This window comes from Pollachius pollachius (assembly GCF_949987615.1).
Source record: "Pollachius pollachius genome assembly, chromosome: 19".
Classification (NCBI taxonomy): Eukaryota; Metazoa; Chordata; class Actinopteri; order Gadiformes; family Gadidae; genus Pollachius; species Pollachius pollachius.
Genome location: NC_136952.1, coordinates 1,771,624 through 1,788,782, shown reverse-complemented (window position 1 = coordinate 1,788,782; position 17,159 = coordinate 1,771,624). Strand labels below are relative to the sequence as shown.

The window sequence follows — 17,159 nt, the reverse complement described above, 5'->3', positions numbered from 1 at the left end:
CCCTCCGTCAGGATGGCCGTGTTTTAACCACTTCCTGTCCCGCCCCTCCGTCAGGATGGCCGTGTTTTAACCACTTCCTGTCCCGCCCCTCCGGCAGGATTGCCGTGTTTTAACCACTTCCTGTCCCGCCCCTCCGTCAGGATGGCCGTGTTTTAACCACTTCCTGTCCCGCCCCTCCGTCAGGATGGCCGTGTTTTAACCACTTCCTTTCCCGCCCCTCCGTCAGGATGGCCGTGTTTTAACCACTTCCTGTACCGCCCCTCCGTCAGGATGGCCGTGTTTTAACCACTTCCTGTCCCGCCCCTCCGTCAGGATGGCCGTGTTTTAACCACTTCCTGTCCCGCCCCTCCGTCAGGATGGCCGTGTTTTAACCACTTCCTGTCCCGCCCCTCCGTCAGGATGGCCGTGTTTTAACCACTTCCTGTCCCGCCCCTCCGTCAGGATGGCCGTGTTTTAACCACTTCCTGTCCCGCCCCTCCGTCAGGATGGCGGTGAAGGGCTACAAGATGCCCCTGGAAGCCAAGGACCTGTGGTCGCTGAACCTGCAGGACAGCTCCCAGACCGTGGTGCCCCGCTTCCTGGAGGAGTGGGACAAGGAGCAGGCAAAGGCCCCGAGGTACGTCTACACACACACACACACACAGGCCCTTATCATAGATGGTGTACTTGGAGTAGTTTGCTTATACTTTGGGAGAAAGTTCAAAGAGTTTGTCAGGGTTTGGCTTAGCACCCTGCAGGCACCCTGGTGTCACAGGCCAATGCGGCACTAAGGTTTTGGTTGCCAACCTGCCTATTTGTCTGGGAGAACACTACAAACTGGATTGTGTTTTTAGCGTGTCGCGCCCGTGCACCCCAGGGTGCAGAGGAGTGGAAGTGGGTGAGGTGAGCTGAGGACAAAAGGAGTTTTCAACTAAAATAAATCCACGATTTCTGCCAAAGGACAAAGTGTTCCTTTGGATGACGGCTGGGTGGGAGCCGTGTGACTGGAGGCTGAAGTCTCTCGATATCTAAATACACTAAACAAAGGAACAGCCCTACTTTGACTTAAAAACTCCTCATTTATACGTTAATACATGAAAGGTCATCATTATATAAGGTCATATCATTTATTCGTCAAATTTTACGTAAAGAGTACATCATGTATATTTATAAAACAGACAGAGAGAGACAGAGAGAGAGAGAGAGACAGACAGAAAGACAGAGAGAGAGACAGACAGACAGACAGAGAGAGAGAGACAGACAGACAGACAGAGAGAAAGAGAGACAGAGAGACAGAGAGAGAGAGAAAGAACGAGAGAGAGAGAAAGAGAGAGAGACAGAGAGAGAGACAGAGAGAGAGAGAGACAGAGAGAGAGACAGAGAGACACAAAACAAAACAGCAGTAGCTCCACACCTCTCCTCGGGGGTCGGAGAACCACAGTGTCCGGTTGCCAAGCCATCCGTTACCAACGGGAAAACATGTTCTCACCGCTTTGCATTGTGGGACATGGGAAAGGAGAGGTTGCTTAAACATCGGCGCAGCGGCACGACAGTCCAGCACTCGGAGACGGCGGAATGCGCTGCTCAAACACCCCCCCCCCCCGGCTGAGTGGGTCGGTCGGACAGCCAACACTTGAGAACCGCAAACCTAAAATGTACATGTGTGAAGAAAGGGAGATGTTTCCCCTCCTTTCTTCACCACGGACAGGGGTGGACTCTTTAGTAAAACCGGTTTGTCCTCTGTCTGACTCTGTGAATTTATACATGAAAGGTTAGGATCGTTATATGTTGTTTATTTATGAAATGTGATGACTAGACTACATCATGTACCTTTATATGACAGCTTGTATAATGCTGTTTCTGGCTGACTCAGTTCCAGTGTCAGATTATTGGTTAGTTTCTTCCTCCCTCCCTTCCAACGTTTGAGTTTACTCTTTGAGGCGATACACTACAATTCGTCCATCTTAGATAGGATGACATTTTTTTTGCCTGGATCGCAAATTAATGACATTTCTTATCTCATCAACTCTCATTTCCAAATCTTTCTCTCTCTCTGGCTCTCTCTCTCTCTCTCTCTGTCTTTCTCTCTCTGTCTCTCTCTCTCTCTCTCCCTCTCTCTCTGTCTCTCTCTCTCTCTCTCTCTCTCCCTCCCTCCCCCTCCCTCTCCCTCTCCCTCTCTCCCTCCCCAGTGAGCAGCAGACCTTTTCCGCCCACGCAGTGTTCTCCAAGGCGCCTCCAGGTGGCGCCACCAACCACGTGGCGGCGGGCGCGGCGGGCGCGGTGGAGAACGGGCCGGAGGAGACGGAGGTGCTGCTGTCGGAGGGCCGCGCCGCCCCCCGCCAGCCCTCCTTCCTCTGGGCCCTGATCCGCGCCTTCGGACCCTTCTTCCTCATCGGCTCCGCCTACAAGCTGCTGCAGGACCTCATCAGCTTCGTCAGCCCCCAGCTGCTCAGGTAGAGAGAGAGAGAGAGAGAGAGAGAGAGAGAGAGAGAGAGGGAGAGAGAGAGAGAGAGAGAGAGAGAGAGGGAGAGAGAGACGGACAGAGGGAGAGAGAGAGAGGGACAGAGACAGAGGGACATTGGTATAGACAGAATAAACAGAATAAACAGTTTATATTACGCATTTATCAACAGGGTTTATTTGTGAATATTGTAAACATGGTGAATGTGTTTTGCATTAGTATTAGTCAGACTCTGGCTTGTGTTTGCTGGAGACGGGCAGATGTGTTGTAACGTTACAATGACATGTGTTGCGGTTGTGAAATTTGTTTGTTTGTCCTGAAGTGAGCCGTCTTTACATTGTCGCCATGTTTATGTTTGGCAAAGAACACCACTAACCTCGGGCAACTAACCACATTATTTAAAACTTTCCTCCTCGCGTGAAGTCGTTAACTTGCCTGTAGCGTGGGGGCATGTTATCACCCCTGGCTCCATTGTGAGACTGCTTCATTCATCTGAAATGGCCTCTATGTTGGGGATGCAAAGCAGGTATTTTATTTTGCTTATGTTGTTTGTTCATAGACAGACCAGGCTCTGTGTGACCATGTAGGCCCTATCCATCCACATCGGTTTATTCGTGATAAGTCTTGTTTGCATTGGTTTTCTCACGCTTTGGACGAGAAAATAACTATTTGAGAAAGCCAAAAAAAAAAGTGCTGTGTCTGATGGAAATCAAGGATTTCCCCTTTTTTCTGCGTGTCATGTTTCTCGTCTGCTTCTGTCTGAGGCAGCCCTTGAGAGTCGATGGGTTGAACAGATTACTTTGTTGTCTGGTTTGATTCACTTTGATGAGACACACTCAGGAAGGAGAAAACAAAGGATTCAAATAAATATAATGCCAAAGGTCAGGTTAGGATAGTGGGATAGGGGTGTGTGTGTGTACGTGCGTGTTTGTGGTTCTGTACGCCTAACTATGAGGGAGTCAGCGTGTTTCTAGTTCCGTTTTCCTATCTATGAAGATGTGTGCGTGTGTGTGTGTGTGTGTGTGTCTGCGTCTGTGAACTTGAACAGGGACCGCGGATAGGGGCGGAGCATCAGGAACCACAACAATCAGAACTTCTGTTATGGTGGCCCAAACGGCGCCTGTTTGTTCACATCTCTCCATCCCCCCCTAACCCCGGCCTCTGCTCGCGTCACCCCCAGACTACTGATCTCCTTCACCAAGCAGAAGGGGGCCCCGGACTGGTGGGGCTACGCTCTGGCCTTCCTCATGTTCTTCACGGCCCTGCTGCAGACCCTCATCCTGCACCAGCACTTCCAGTACTGCTTCGTCACGGGCATGAGGCTGCGCACCGCCATCATCGGAGCCATCTACCGGAAGGTAGGGGCAGACCCCCCCCCCCCCACCCCCAGTCAGAGGGACAGGTGGGCCTGGAGAGTGGAGCCCGACAAGGCCCCAGCCTGCCACAATTCTGTCTGTGATAGATGGGTGGATGGATGGTTGGAGGTGCCAGGGCCCTAGAGCACTCAAAGGCTGCCTGCTGGTCATTCACTCAGTGACATCCCCTATGAAACAAACACCTTTATTTTGGGGAAACTGGAGGAAACTGAAAGAGATGAGTTCTAGCTTTATTCACTCTGACTCGTAAGCAATCACTGTGATAAAAACATCCCCACAACCATCTCACAGGAGTAATCTCTATTTATTTCGGGACCAAAATTACATATTACAGCCCTTGTAGCGGTGGAGGTTTACTTTGGTGATATGATTTTTGGTGAAAACCAGAGGCCTAGTGGTACAGAGTACACTCAATCAGAATAACCTCCAAAGTAGGGCCTTCCTCTGCGTGTCCCACATCTTTAGCTCCTGTTTCGTACAACCCTCGTTCTCTCAGCTCACAGAGGGGTCACAGGTTCACAGGGTCACCAGCGCGATCACCGATAAATCAATACTACAAAAGCGATTGCTAAACGGATTGCTCCCCTGCCCCCCCCCCCCCCCCCAGTCCCTGGTGATCACCAACGCCGCCAAGCGTAAGTCGACCGTGGGGGAGATCGTCAACCTGATGTCGGTGGACGCCCAGCGCTTCATGGACCTCACCACCTTCCTGAACATGCTATGGTCGGCGCCCCTGCAGATCATCCTGGCACTGTACTTCCTGTGGCAGGTGGGACACGCGCTCCGACACGCACACGCGCTCCGACACACGCGCACACACACACACGCTCCGACACACAAACACACGCTCCCACAAGCACACGCTTAGCTTAGCTTACTTAGCTTTATTGTTTGGTCGGCAAAAAGCGGAGACATTCAACGTTTGACACGTTGTGAAGAAAACTGTGATGCTCTGTCATCAGAGGTTCAGGTGATGGGGTCAGGGGTCATCGATCCTCTTTAAGAGGGACCCCCAGACTTTGGCGTCTCCTAACAGAAGAGAGTAGAGAAGAGACTCGTACAAGTGTTGGGAAAAGATTTCGGTAACGATTGCAACGTCCACTCATCAACACAACTCGCAGACTGATTATTTCACAACACGCGTATAAAGCAGAACTCTGTGGCAGTCTCCCTTACACATCATCTGCCACGACCTGTCTGCTGGTATTCCAGATACGTCTCCCTTCATGTGTTGGGATGTCTGAACGTCTCTGTAATCCGATATGCAGAACCTGGGTCCGTCTGTGCTGGCGGGGCTGGCCGTCATGGTGCTGCTGATTCCCCTAAACGCTGCCATCGCTGTGAAGACCCGCGCCTATCAGGTAAGGATCCCTGCTCAGACACGTCTCCGATCCGCACAGTAGCAGCCAAAGGAACCCAAAAATATGTTCCTTTTACATTAACATTTAGGGCAATTAGCAGTCGCTTTTTTTCCAAAGCGACTTACAATAATTACATTAGTCAGAAGAAAGAGAAACACTATATCTCCGTCGGTGCAGTAAGGATGTTCATAGAACCAAGTGCCAAGCGCTAGCAATTGCTAGGTTAACCCATTCCCTGTATGCAACAAAGATAGCTAGGGTAAGATGCTACACGATGCCTTGTACTAGTGTCAGGACGTACAACATACAATAAGTGCGTATGGGGGGTGGGGGGGTAAGGGGGGAGGCTATGCAGGGTGTAGGTGAACGAGGTGTCTAGGGTGCCGGTCGGTTCGGTGCGGCCTGGTGGAGTAGTGAGGGTGCGGTTTGGCCCAGCTCAGTTACGGCTCGCGTTTCCAGCCACCCTTATGGTAGGGCGGGGTTTAAGCCGTAAGCTGGCTTACGGCTTACGCCGGGGGTAAGCCGGGGGTACTGCGTCGCAGTACCCCAACGGAGGAGCACTGCGAGACGAGTACGGCTCAATACGGCTCAGTCCGGGTCACGCCCACTTTTGGCGGTGGAAAAGCGATCCGTGCCGCACCTTTGTGCACCAAACCCACCCGCACTCTCCGGTGGAAGCGCGCCATAAGTGTTCCCTTGTGTGTCGTATGGGGTGCCTTGTTTTCCATCGGGCTCCTTGCCAATTGTCTGGAAGGTGTGTTATGGAACGGTGACAAGGAATCCTTTTAATGCACACACAACGGAAGACATTTTATGCACTTAACCTCTCTGTGCACCGCTGTGATTAGTGACCTGTAAGATTGGAAACCAAACCGCAACGAACGTCACCGCAGGGTGCCTGACTCCAGAAATGGGTCACTCAATGTTGCATCATCCGACAGGGAGAATCCTTGTTCTCTCTCTGAATCACTCTGACTCACTCACCCACTTACACACACACGCACACATAGACAGACAGACAGACAGACAGACAGACAGACAGACAGACCGACACATACACACTCTCTCTGACTCACTCACAGACTTACACACACACGCACACACAGACAGACAGACAGACAGACAGACAGACAGACAGACAGACAGACAGACAGACAGACAGTCAGACAGACAGACAGACAGACAGACAGACAGACAGACAGACAGACAGACAGACAGACTGACTGACTGACTGACTGACTGACTGACTGACTGACTGACTGACTGACTGACAGACAGACCGACACATACACATGCTCTCTGACTCACTCACACACACGCAAGCATGCACGCACACACACACACACACACACTACTGTCTTTTTCTTGCTTGAGTATTTACAGTCTGCTTTTGGTATTTGAGTCTATAGTCACGGTAGTTTGAAACTTGTGTTAAATGCTACAAAAACTAATTGGATTTTGTTTCCTAATGCCAGGAAAACATTAACTTCTCATCCTAGCTTGTTAACCTTTCAGGGCAGTTAGATAGAACTAGTGTCACAGTACAAGTATCAAGGTCATTTAATTGATAGCCGTTTAAAATTGAAACTTCACATAGAAAGTTTAGTAACGATTTTTTTTTTTTAACAAATCCTGCTTATTTTCTAAGCTGCCAGGAAGAAATGAATTGAGGCTTCGTCTTTTCCCTATTGGGCTGTGGTGATCTGTTGCACACCTCTGCCCAATGCTTGCCTTGGCTGGGCACTGTACCACAGAGCTCTGACGGTTGCCACAACATGGCCCCCCATTGGCCAGAGTTCAGTGGGCGTCACTGTGCCTGCACAGACTCACTCGTTGGCACATATTTATTAAACAGTCCATCCTTGGCCTGCTCCCTTCTTTCATGTGTGGGAGTATCTCACAAAGGACTAGCAATTATGGTTTGTGTTCAAACAACACTATCCCCCTATCAGACCCTAGGTCACGCACTGGATTTTGCAAACAGGCTTTTATGTTTTCAGCCCCTGCAGCGTGGAACATCTTACAGACAGACATGTAGCTAAAGGATCTGAACCCATTAATTATTGAATAATGTAGTGAAAGGTTGTGAGGCAAATCTAATTGTGAGACCGCAGTCTTGTATGCATGTTGCACTGCCGTCTCACCCTGCATCACCCATCTGTTAGGTAAATGATTCTGAGACCTACTACCAAAGGGTTTGTTTGAGGTACTTTTAGTGTTTGTTTTATGTTGTTGCGAAACTGCATTGCTGCTTTCTGGTCTAGGGATCCTTCGAAGAAAAGGTCTTGTCGTCTGAATGAGACGTGCCTGGTAAAATAAAGGTTTAATAACACAAAACAAGTGCCTCATGTCGCACAGCCATCTGTTCCTAGGCTCTCTCTCTCTCTCTCTCTCTCTCTCTCTCTCTCTCACACACACACACAAGCACGCGCACACACACACACACGCGCCTCATGTTGCACGGCCGTCTCACCGCGGTCTCTCTCTCTCCCTCTCAGGTGCAACAGATGCAGCACAAGGACGCCCGCATCAAGCTGATGAGCGAGATCCTGAACGGCATCAAGGTGCTGAAGCTGTACGCGTGGGAGGGCTCCTTCCAGGAGAAGGTCCTCGCCATCCGGCAGAAGGAGCTGGACGTCCTGCGTCGCACCGCCTACCTGGGCGCCCTGTCCACCATGGCCTGGACCAGCGCCCCCTTCCTGGTGAGTACTGGTCTGGACTGGGTCAGGACTGGTTAGTGGTCAGAGAACTAGTCTCCACCATGGCCTGGACCAACCCCCTTGCTGGTGAGTCTCCTTGGGGGACTAGTTAGAGGTCAGAGTAATGGTCTCCTGGAGGCCTCGCCTTGTAACCGGATGGTTGTTAGTTTGATCGAGGCGTTCCCGAGGAAGTCGCCTCACCCTGACTGCTCCTGACGAGCTGGCTGTCGCCTTGCGTGGTTGACAAGCATCTGCAAAATGCCCTAAAAATAAACTAATATAAGGAAATGAGAAACAGACGGGTCGGGGATGTCCCTGGCCAACCGTAGCCATGAAGCCAGTGATTAGTAGGGCCTTCTCTGCCTACTCCACGCTATCTTAGCTTCCCGTATAGATGCGGTCTTCACCGGTTTTCCTTTCCCCTTGTCTCGTGAACGACTGAAGCCAACACTCAGGATTCTGAACAAGCAACCAGCTCAGTGAGAGAGTCAGCTCATCCTGATCCCAGATCCATGTTGGTCCATTCTGGGAGCTTGGAGTATGATTCTGGGAGATGGGCGTACACAGACGCCCGTCTGACCGCGGTCCCGCGTCTCTGTGGTCTGACAGGTGGCGCTCACGACGTTCGCCGTGTACGTGAAGGTGGACGAGAATAACGTTCTGGACGCGGAGAAGGCCTTCGTGTCACTGTCGCTCTTCAACATCCTCCGCTTCCCCCTCAACATGCTGCCCCAGGTCATCAGCAGCATCATACAGGTAGGCTGTCTGTCTGCCTGTCTGCCTGTCTGTCTGTCTGTCTGTTTGTCTGTGTCTGTATCATACAGGTAGGCTGTCTGTCTGCCTGTCTGTCTGTCTGCCTGTTTCATACATGGCTGTCTGTCTGTCTGCCTGTCTGTCTGTCTGTCTGCCTGCCTGTCTGTCTGTATCATACAGGTAGGCTGTCTGTCTGCCTGTCTGTCTGTCTGTCTGCCTGTATCATACAAGTAGGCTGTCTGTCTGTCTGTCTGCCTGTATCGTACAGGTAGGCTGTCTGTATATCTGTCAGCAGCATCATACAGGTAGTCTGTCTGTCTGTCTGTCTGTCTGTCTGTCTATCTGACTATCATACAGGTAGTCTGTCTGTCTGCCTGTCTGTCTGTCTGCCTGTCTGTCTGTCAGCAGCATCATACAGGTAGTCTGTCTGTCTTGTCTGTCACGATCTCTCTCTCTCTCTCTCTCTCTCTCTCTCTCTCTCCCTCTCCCTCTCTTTCTCTCTCTATCTCTCTCTCTCTCTCTCTCTTTCTCTCCCTCCCTCTCTCTCTCTCTCTCTCTCTCTCTCTCCCTCCCTCTCTGTGTGTGTGTCAGTAACATCACCGTGTCTCTCTCCCCCCCCCCCTGCCCTCCCCAGGCCAGTGTGTCCCTCAAACGCATCCAGGACTTCCTGAGCCACAGCGAGTTGGACCCAGAGGCCGTGCAGAAGAACAGCGCCGCCAGCGGTAAGCCAGGTCACGACTCACACCCCTGGGGAGACGCAAACACCGGCATCTTTTCATTCGCTCAATTAATCTGTTCTTTTTTTCATTCTGCCCCAAAGAACATTCTGTGACTGTCGTCAACGGCAAATTCACCTGGAACAAGCAGGACGCACCTGCCCTCCACAAGTACGCCCTCAACCCCAGGCAGCACGACACCCCCCTGTGGAACACAATAGACCGCACTGAGTAGCGCACAGACAAATGTACTTATTGTGAGTCGCTGTGGATAAAATCGTCTGCTTCTGCCGGATGTGAACGTCCTTCTGTGTGTCCCAGCATCAACATGCTGGTGCCCCAGGGCTCCCTGGTGGCCGTGGTCGGCCACGTGGGCTGCGGCAAGTCCTCCCTGATCTCCGCCCTGCTGGGGGAGATGGAGAAGATGGAAGGAGACGTGGCCGTGCGGGTAAGGACCACCAGAGCTGCACCGACCTCACACCACGCGGTCCCGTCAGCTGTCAGTCCACAGGCTCTCGTGTTCAACAAAGCATCGCATGATGAACACGTTAGACCAGTGGTTCCCAAACTTGCTCTACTAGTGTACCCCTTCTAAGATATTCCTTCGGCCGAGCACCCCCTTCACTTGCGCAACATATTTTTCGGAGAAAAATGAATACAATATTTTTTTCCTGTTGGTATATATTCTTCTTTTTTTTTTTTACAATTTTCTGAGCACTCCAAAGTAACCCCCATTTGAGAACCACTGAGTTAGACGTCTGGGCCGTGGAAATTGAGCTGACAGGGGGCGTGGCAGGATGTGCTGCTACGTGGAAACATGTGTGGCCCGTCCCGGTTATGTGACAACGTCGGGCGCTTCCGAGTGAGCTTTGTTCCGGCTATGTCCCCGCTGAGGGACTGAAAGACAGATCACCCCAGCAGACAAGGGGGGGGGGGGGGGGGGGTGAGCCCGCAGGAACCACAGATCTCGTAGGACCTGTTGCCGTCACCTTTCCAACGCTACACTCCCTTTTGCATCTGAGCTGTTTTATTAGTGGAGGGGGGGGGGGGGCGACTACTATAGAGAACAGGTTTTGGACCGCAACGGTGGTTCATCAAAACTCACCGGTTCAGAGTTCACCTAGACTCTGCATAGCCATCCAGTCCCTTCCCCCCTCTGTTGTATGTTGTACGTCCTGGCACTTAATTGACGCACTTCCTGTATGTTGTATTTATTCGTAGTAATTGTGTAGCCTCTGCATTAGCTAGCTCACACTGCTGTACACAGGGAATGAGTGAACCTAGTGATGGTTAGTGCTCGGCACTTGGTTCTATGAACATCTATATATATATTGTTGTTGCACTTTTTTATGACAAATGGGGATTCGCTTTGGATAAAAGCGCCTGCTGAACACCCTGAATGCAAATGTAAAAATGTAACAAGCTCCACTGCAGGATCGTTAAATTCCTGTGCTTCTCCCCCTCTCCCCCCCAGGGCTCGGTGGCGTACGTCCCCCAGCAGGCCTGGATCCAGAACGCCACCCTCAGGGACAACATCCTGTTCGGGAAGCCCTTCGCTGAGCAGAAGTACCACAGCGTGCTGGAGGCCTGCGCCCTGACCCCCGACCTGGAAGTGCTCCCCGGCGGCGACATGACGGAGATCGGGGAGAAGGTAGCCTGGGTGGGGGTGATGGTGGGAGGCCTGGTGGGGTGGAGGTAATGGTGGGAGGCCTGGTGGGGTGGAGGTGATGGTGGGAGGCCTGGGGGTGGAGGTGGGGGTCCTCTTGGATCCATCAGTCCTACTGCGTTAGAGCAGAGCTCCTGGGCGGAGATGAGACAGAGCCTGGCCAGGAACCGGAAATGACCAATACTGAAGAGAGAGAGTCTGAAGAATACTTACCTACCTTGAGTGGATGAATCCTTCAGAGGGAAATTTAATTGAAAGTGGCATTTTAGGTGTATTTCTACTGCTGGCCAGTCCACACAGTGTTCATCGGTTGAATCAACAATGAGGCTAGAGAAAGTCAAACCCAGATTCAACCAATCACGGTGTGAGCAAACACACTCTGGGCCACCAGTCTTAAACGAAAAGAACCTCTTTTGAAAGTTGAAAACAACCATGAAGCCAAAGAAAGTGAAACCCAGAGTGAAACCCGTCTGCTGTCAGTATTCCCACGCAGAAAGTGCTAGTCCTCCTGCATGTCTCTGAGGACCCCCGGTCCCTGACTCTCTCTCCCGCTGCCCCCAGGGCATCAACCTGTCGGGGGGCCAGAGGCAGAGGGTGAGCCTGGCCCGGTCGCTGTACAGCGACGCGGACGTCTACCTGCTGGACGACCCTCTCTCCGCGGTGGACGCCCACGTGGCCAAGCACATCTTCGACAACCTGATCGGGCCAGAGGGGGCGCTGAAGGGCAAGGTAGGAAGGGCACTCTCAAGGCTCCAGTCCCAACGCACACAAGACGCAATCTATCATTCGGGTAGGGGCTCTCTCTCTGGGTTAGTAGCATTACACAGGAGGTCTCTCGCTCTCGCTCTCTCACCCTCTCTCCCTCCCTCTCTCTCACTCTCCCTCTCTCTCACTCTCCCTCTCTCTCTCTCTCTCTCCCACTCTCTCCCTCCCTCTCTCTCTCTCTCTCTCTCTCTCTCTCTCTCTCTCTCTCCCTCTCTATCTGTCTATCTCTATCATCGAAGCCATGCAAAGTATTCAAAATAAATCTAAAAACATCAACTATCTAAATGTAACCTGCAGAGGTTCACCATTCCCTTATACTTTTCAACCGATGACATAACAACTGACGTCTGTGCTTTGACACCGTCCGCATTCCTCCGCCGCTCTGTCCTCCAATTATGGGGCTGACTGGTAAATATTTCTAAGGATGGTAATAAGATGATCTCTGAGCGCCGTTTCACTTCGTCTTTCTGAGAGGAAGCTAGGATTAAACGAGAGGAACCTGTTGGACCGCATTCAGTCCAAGTAAGGAGAAGGTTATTGTTCAGCTGCCTGGCATCAATCTACAGAACATGGATCAAAGTGGTGTTGGTACTGGATATCAAAGTGGTGTTGGTACTGGATATCAAAGTGCTGTTGGTACTGGATATCAAAGTGGTGTTGGTACTGGATATCAAAGTGCTGTTGGTACTGGATATCAAAGTGCTGTTGGTACTGGATATCAAAGTGATTTCGGTAGGGACAGAGCATTGAAAAATGTAAGCATTGAGGCATCTTATCCAGGACACAGTCAAGTCCACCTCTGATCTCGGGACCCGAGTATGTAGGTCAGAGAGTCGAGACTCGTTTCTTGATAACTTCCTTCTTGTTGTTGTTGTTCTCCTTCCTCTCTGAAGACCCGCCTACTGGTGACGCACGGCGTCAGCTTCCTGCCGCAGGTGGACAACATCCTGGTGATGGTGGACGGCCGCGTGACGGAGATGGGCTCCTACCAGGAACTGCTGGACCAGAACGGGGCCTTCGCAGAGTTTCTCAGGAACTACGCCATGGAGGACGTCATCGAGGAAGACGCCATAGGTAAACCGCCTCAGACCTGCTCCTCTCTCCTCCTCAGTCCTGCTCCTCTCTACTCCTCAGACCTGTTCCTCTCTCCTCCTCAGTCCTGCTCCTCTCTACTCCGCCTCAGACCTGCTCCTCTCTACTCCGCCTCAGACCTGCTCCTCTCTAATCCTCCTCAGACCTGCTCCTCTCTACTCCTCCTCAGTCCTGCTCCTCTGTCTAGTTCATATTTTATCGGTTGTTCTTATTTATGTTTGGTTGTTTTTCACTCTTGTATTTTACTGCTGTTGTTTTTTTCGGGTTGTGTCTAGAGAAGCACTGATTGCCCCCTGAGCATTGTTTAACTCGGGCGGCATGTGGCTCAGGAGCTAGAGCGGGTTGGCCGGTAACCGGAGGGTTGCTGGTTCGATCCCCGGCTCCTCCGAGTGTCAAGGTGTCCCTGAGCAAGAAACCTCACCCTGACTGCTCCTGACGAGCCTGGCTGTGGCCTTGCAAGGTTGACACCGCCATCGGTGTGTGACTGTGTGCATGAATGGGTGAATGTGAGGCAGTGTTGTAAAGCACTATGAGTGGCCACTTGTTAGAGATGCGCTTTACAAACGCTGTCCGTTTAACTCCAGTATCTTCTGAAGGCCTCTGCAGTGTGAACTTTACATACCGTGATAATCGTACTGTCTTCCACAGAGGACCTGATTGATGACGAGGAGCTGTTCCCCGACGACGCCCTTAGCAACCACACAGACGTGGCGGACAATGAGCCGGTGGTGAACGAGACCAAGAGACAGTTCATCAGGTACCCCTCACGCACTGGGCACAGGTGGTCTTGCATACTCCCTGCAGCCATTCATCATTTGTTCAACTTTATACAGAATGAGTTAAAAAGCGTAAATGAGCCAGGGTCTAAGTCTAAATGGGGTTAAAATGAGTCTAAAATGTAAAAAATGTAGACTTTTTTGACATCTAAAAGTCTAAAATGTAAGAGCTCTTTTCCAGAGGCAGGCGTTTAGTGGAGCAGAACAGATTATTCCCCTGCCTCAATAGCAGACTGATTGCTATGGCATCAAATTGCCCTCAGATGATAGCACTCAAATCTTGCCTACAGCACCTTAAAGACACCATTGTTTATCACCGGCCTGTTTATTACCGGGAAACCCCAGAAAGCGGGTTTATGTTGGGAGCAGCTGCGAGAGGCCTGGGGGGTGGGAGAGGAAGTCTGGCCTTTGAGTCGTCCCAAACAAACTTCTCCTGAGTAAACATGGAGTTACACCGGTCAAGGAGTGAAGCAGGGATCAGGGAAGAATGGGAAGCGAGCGGAGGGAGATTACATTGGAATGCGGCCGATAACTCAACACCCCTCCTTACTGTCTCGAAGCTATTCATGAAGAAACAGTGAGTTAGACAGGAAAGCATGGGAGAGAGAGGGGAGGGCATGCAGCAAATGACCACGGGCCGGAACCAAACCCTGGACTCTTCCTAAAGGACTGAGCCTTAACGGTGCGTGCTCTGCCCGGTCAGCCACCGGGAGTGCCCCATAACCTAGCTTTCTAACCCGCCATCTTTGACCTTGCGCTCCTCTTCCTCCACCCCAGGCAGATCAGCATCATATCCGGGGACTCGGACAACTCCAAGACACGCCGGAGACACCTGGCCTCGCAGCGGAAGTCCGGGGAGCCCCCGGCGGAGAAGAAGCCACGACAGACCCCCGGGTCGGAGAAGCTCATCCACGCGGAGACCTCCGAGACCGGCAGGGTACGTCCTCACAGGACAGAGAGCGCCCCCGGAGGCATTGTTACTCCCATGCCCTAGGGGGCGCTCTAGGGGACCTGTTCAGTGTCACTTATAATTTATATTATATATATCGTTCCGGTGCTGGTGAGTCAACGTCTCCACCTTCGTTCTTGTGTCACTCCATTAGTAAAGGCTTAGTTTTGGTTCCACGTCAGTAGTGAACCTGTTTTGGTTCTGCGTCGGGTTTACGTGAGCGGACCGATCACAGCCCTTGCTGCTGCGTCGCCTCAACGCAAGGTTATTAATCCTTTTAAGAGGCGCACGTCAGGCCCTTGCAGTGGACGCAAGGACGTGATGGGTCCGTAAACCCCCTTGCGTTGCGTCAACGTGGAACCACAACTAAGCCTTTTCGAGTTGTCCTTACACAGTATTATACAACGAACGTAGCACCCTTCATTCCCACTTGGTCCCTGTAGGTGAAGATGAAGGTGTTCGTGGACTATGCCAAGGCGGTGGGTTTAGTGCTCTCCGTCATCATCTGCCTGCTCTACGGCTGCCAGAATGCCGCCGCCATCGGCGCCAACATCTGGCTCAGCGACTGGACCAAGGACGCCAGCGCCAACCAGACCAGGGACGAGGTCAACATGAGGCTGGGGGTGTACGCCTCGCTGGGCATTGCCCAAGGTGAGATTCACTCTGGAGACTCTCCCTGGAGACTCTGGCTGGAGACTCTGGCTGGAGACTCCCTGGAGACTCTCCCTGGAGACTCTCCCTGGAGACTCTGGCTGGAGACTCTGGCTGGAGACTCTCCCTGGAGACTCTCCCTGGAGAGTCTGGCTTTAGACTCCCTGGAGACTCTGGCTGGAGACTCCCTGGAGACTCTGGCTGGAGACTCCCTGGAGACTCTGGCTGGAGACTCCCTGGAGACTCTGGCTGGAGACTCCCTGGAGACTCTCCCTGGAGACTGGCTGGAGACTCTGGCTGGAGACTCCCTGGAGACTCCCTGGAGAATCTGGTTGGAGTCTCTCCCTGGAGACTTTCCCTGGAGTCTCGCTGAAGACTCTGGCTGGTGAATCTACTGTCCTGATGACTTTTTATTTTGTTGTTGTCGACTGGCAACAACGGGTCTCTTGTAACTCCGTCAACATACGGCGTTGAGTACAGAGTTGTTGTAGTTGTCGACTAAGGAACCTTGTTCCTTAGTCGTTTTACGCAAAACCAGTACTGGTTTGTACCATGCAGCTCCAGCAGAGTTTTCTGCGTCCGGTTTCCTGCATGCCTTTCAGATGTTTTGGCAATCAGGGGCTGCAACTGAAATGCAAACCCTTCCAAAGCGGAAGGTTGTAAACACATCTTCTTGCTGTGAACCACGACAAGCACCTCGTATGAGGTGGTCGGGGTCCATGTGGTGGTGAGCTAGAAACGGAAGTTGCTAGCAACGGTAGTTCTTAGCTCCCCATCACATGGAGCCTGGACTGAACGGCCTCGCAGCAGTGCAATGAAGCTTTAACAGAGGAAACACCTGCTGTATAGAGCAGGCACAGGAGTGAGAACAGCAGATGCAGGTGTAGCACAGAACGCTTACTGTGGATGTGCTCCAAATACGTTATCATTGTGTTGTCCATTCACCCTTCTAATCGTACAGTCTGGAGCAGTTCTCTATTAACCGATTGAAGCTGCGTTCACTGGGATGCAGTCACCGTTTGCGTCCATCAGTTCGAAGCCCACTGGAAGCTGAGGGATGTTCCTGATGGATGAGCAGGAACTGACTCTGTCCTCCTCTGTTGATTATAAGCGCATGCAGAAAACTGTCGCACTGTTCCTCTGACAGCCGCAGCGCCCCCCCGCCCCCGGTGGGGAAAGTGCTCCTGCTCCGCCCTGACGGCCGAAAATGGCGCCCTTATCCTCTTGTCCCATTCCCCAAACTGCTCCTCCCTGTCCCCTTAGGTCTCCTTGTCATGGTCTCGTCCTTCACCCTGGCCGTGGGCAACATCGGGGCTGCCAAGAAGCTGCACTATAACCTGCTGAGCAACAAGTTTCACACGCCCCAGGCGTTCTTTGACACCACGCCGCTCGGCCGCTTGATCAACCGCTTCTCCAAGGACATTTACATCATCGACGAGGTGCTGCCCTCCACCGTGCTCATGTTCCTGGGCACCGTGTTCTCCTCCATGTCCACCATGATCGTCATCATCGCCAGCACGCCCATCTTCGCCGTGGTCATCGTGCCGCTGGCTTTCGTTTACGTCTTTGTCCAGGTACCACCGCGCTCTCCCCCCCCCCCCCCACTCCAGGGCAGGGGGGCGTCCGGGCACTGCTCGGAGGAGTGTGTGTCTGTGTGCATGCCGGTGTGTGTGTTTGTGTGCGTGTGTTTGTGTTTTGTATCTGTCCTCCCCGTGATTTTCCTGATTCCACTGCCTGGAATGGCGGGAATTCTTGTAAGTCCTTCGCCCACCTCCTCCCTCTCTTCCTCCGTTCACCTGTTGAATGTGAGCATCCCTGCTTGGCTGTCTCTGGTGAACCTATCTTCCCTCTCTCACACACACACACACACACACTTTCTTCACCTCTAATATGCGCACACACATCTGACCGCAGC

General features: G+C 52.2%; 1 protein-coding gene across 1 annotated transcript in view; it reads left to right on the top strand.

Annotated features, from left to right (window-relative positions):
* The window catches only part of abcc3 (ATP-binding cassette, sub-family C (CFTR/MRP), member 3), a 50,446-nt gene that overhangs the window by 19,351 nt on the left and 13,936 nt on the right, over positions 1-17,159 (top strand). The window contains exons 7-23 of the mRNA XM_079757151.1: positions 485-616; positions 2,169-2,432; positions 3,621-3,798; positions 4,424-4,585; positions 5,085-5,177; positions 7,676-7,879; positions 8,486-8,632; positions 9,264-9,351; positions 9,450-9,516; positions 9,667-9,793; positions 10,820-10,996; positions 11,573-11,740; positions 12,670-12,850; positions 13,517-13,625; positions 14,422-14,581; positions 15,037-15,244; positions 16,508-16,818. Coding sequence (XP_079613277.1) covers positions 485-616; positions 2,169-2,432; positions 3,621-3,798; positions 4,424-4,585; positions 5,085-5,177; positions 7,676-7,879; positions 8,486-8,632; positions 9,264-9,351; positions 9,450-9,516; positions 9,667-9,793; positions 10,820-10,996; positions 11,573-11,740; positions 12,670-12,850; positions 13,517-13,625; positions 14,422-14,581; positions 15,037-15,244; positions 16,508-16,818 — 2,776 coding nt within the window. The remainder of the gene's footprint in view (positions 1-484; positions 617-2,168; positions 2,433-3,620; positions 3,799-4,423; positions 4,586-5,084; positions 5,178-7,675; positions 7,880-8,485; positions 8,633-9,263; positions 9,352-9,449; positions 9,517-9,666; positions 9,794-10,819; positions 10,997-11,572; positions 11,741-12,669; positions 12,851-13,516; positions 13,626-14,421; positions 14,582-15,036; positions 15,245-16,507; positions 16,819-17,159) is intronic.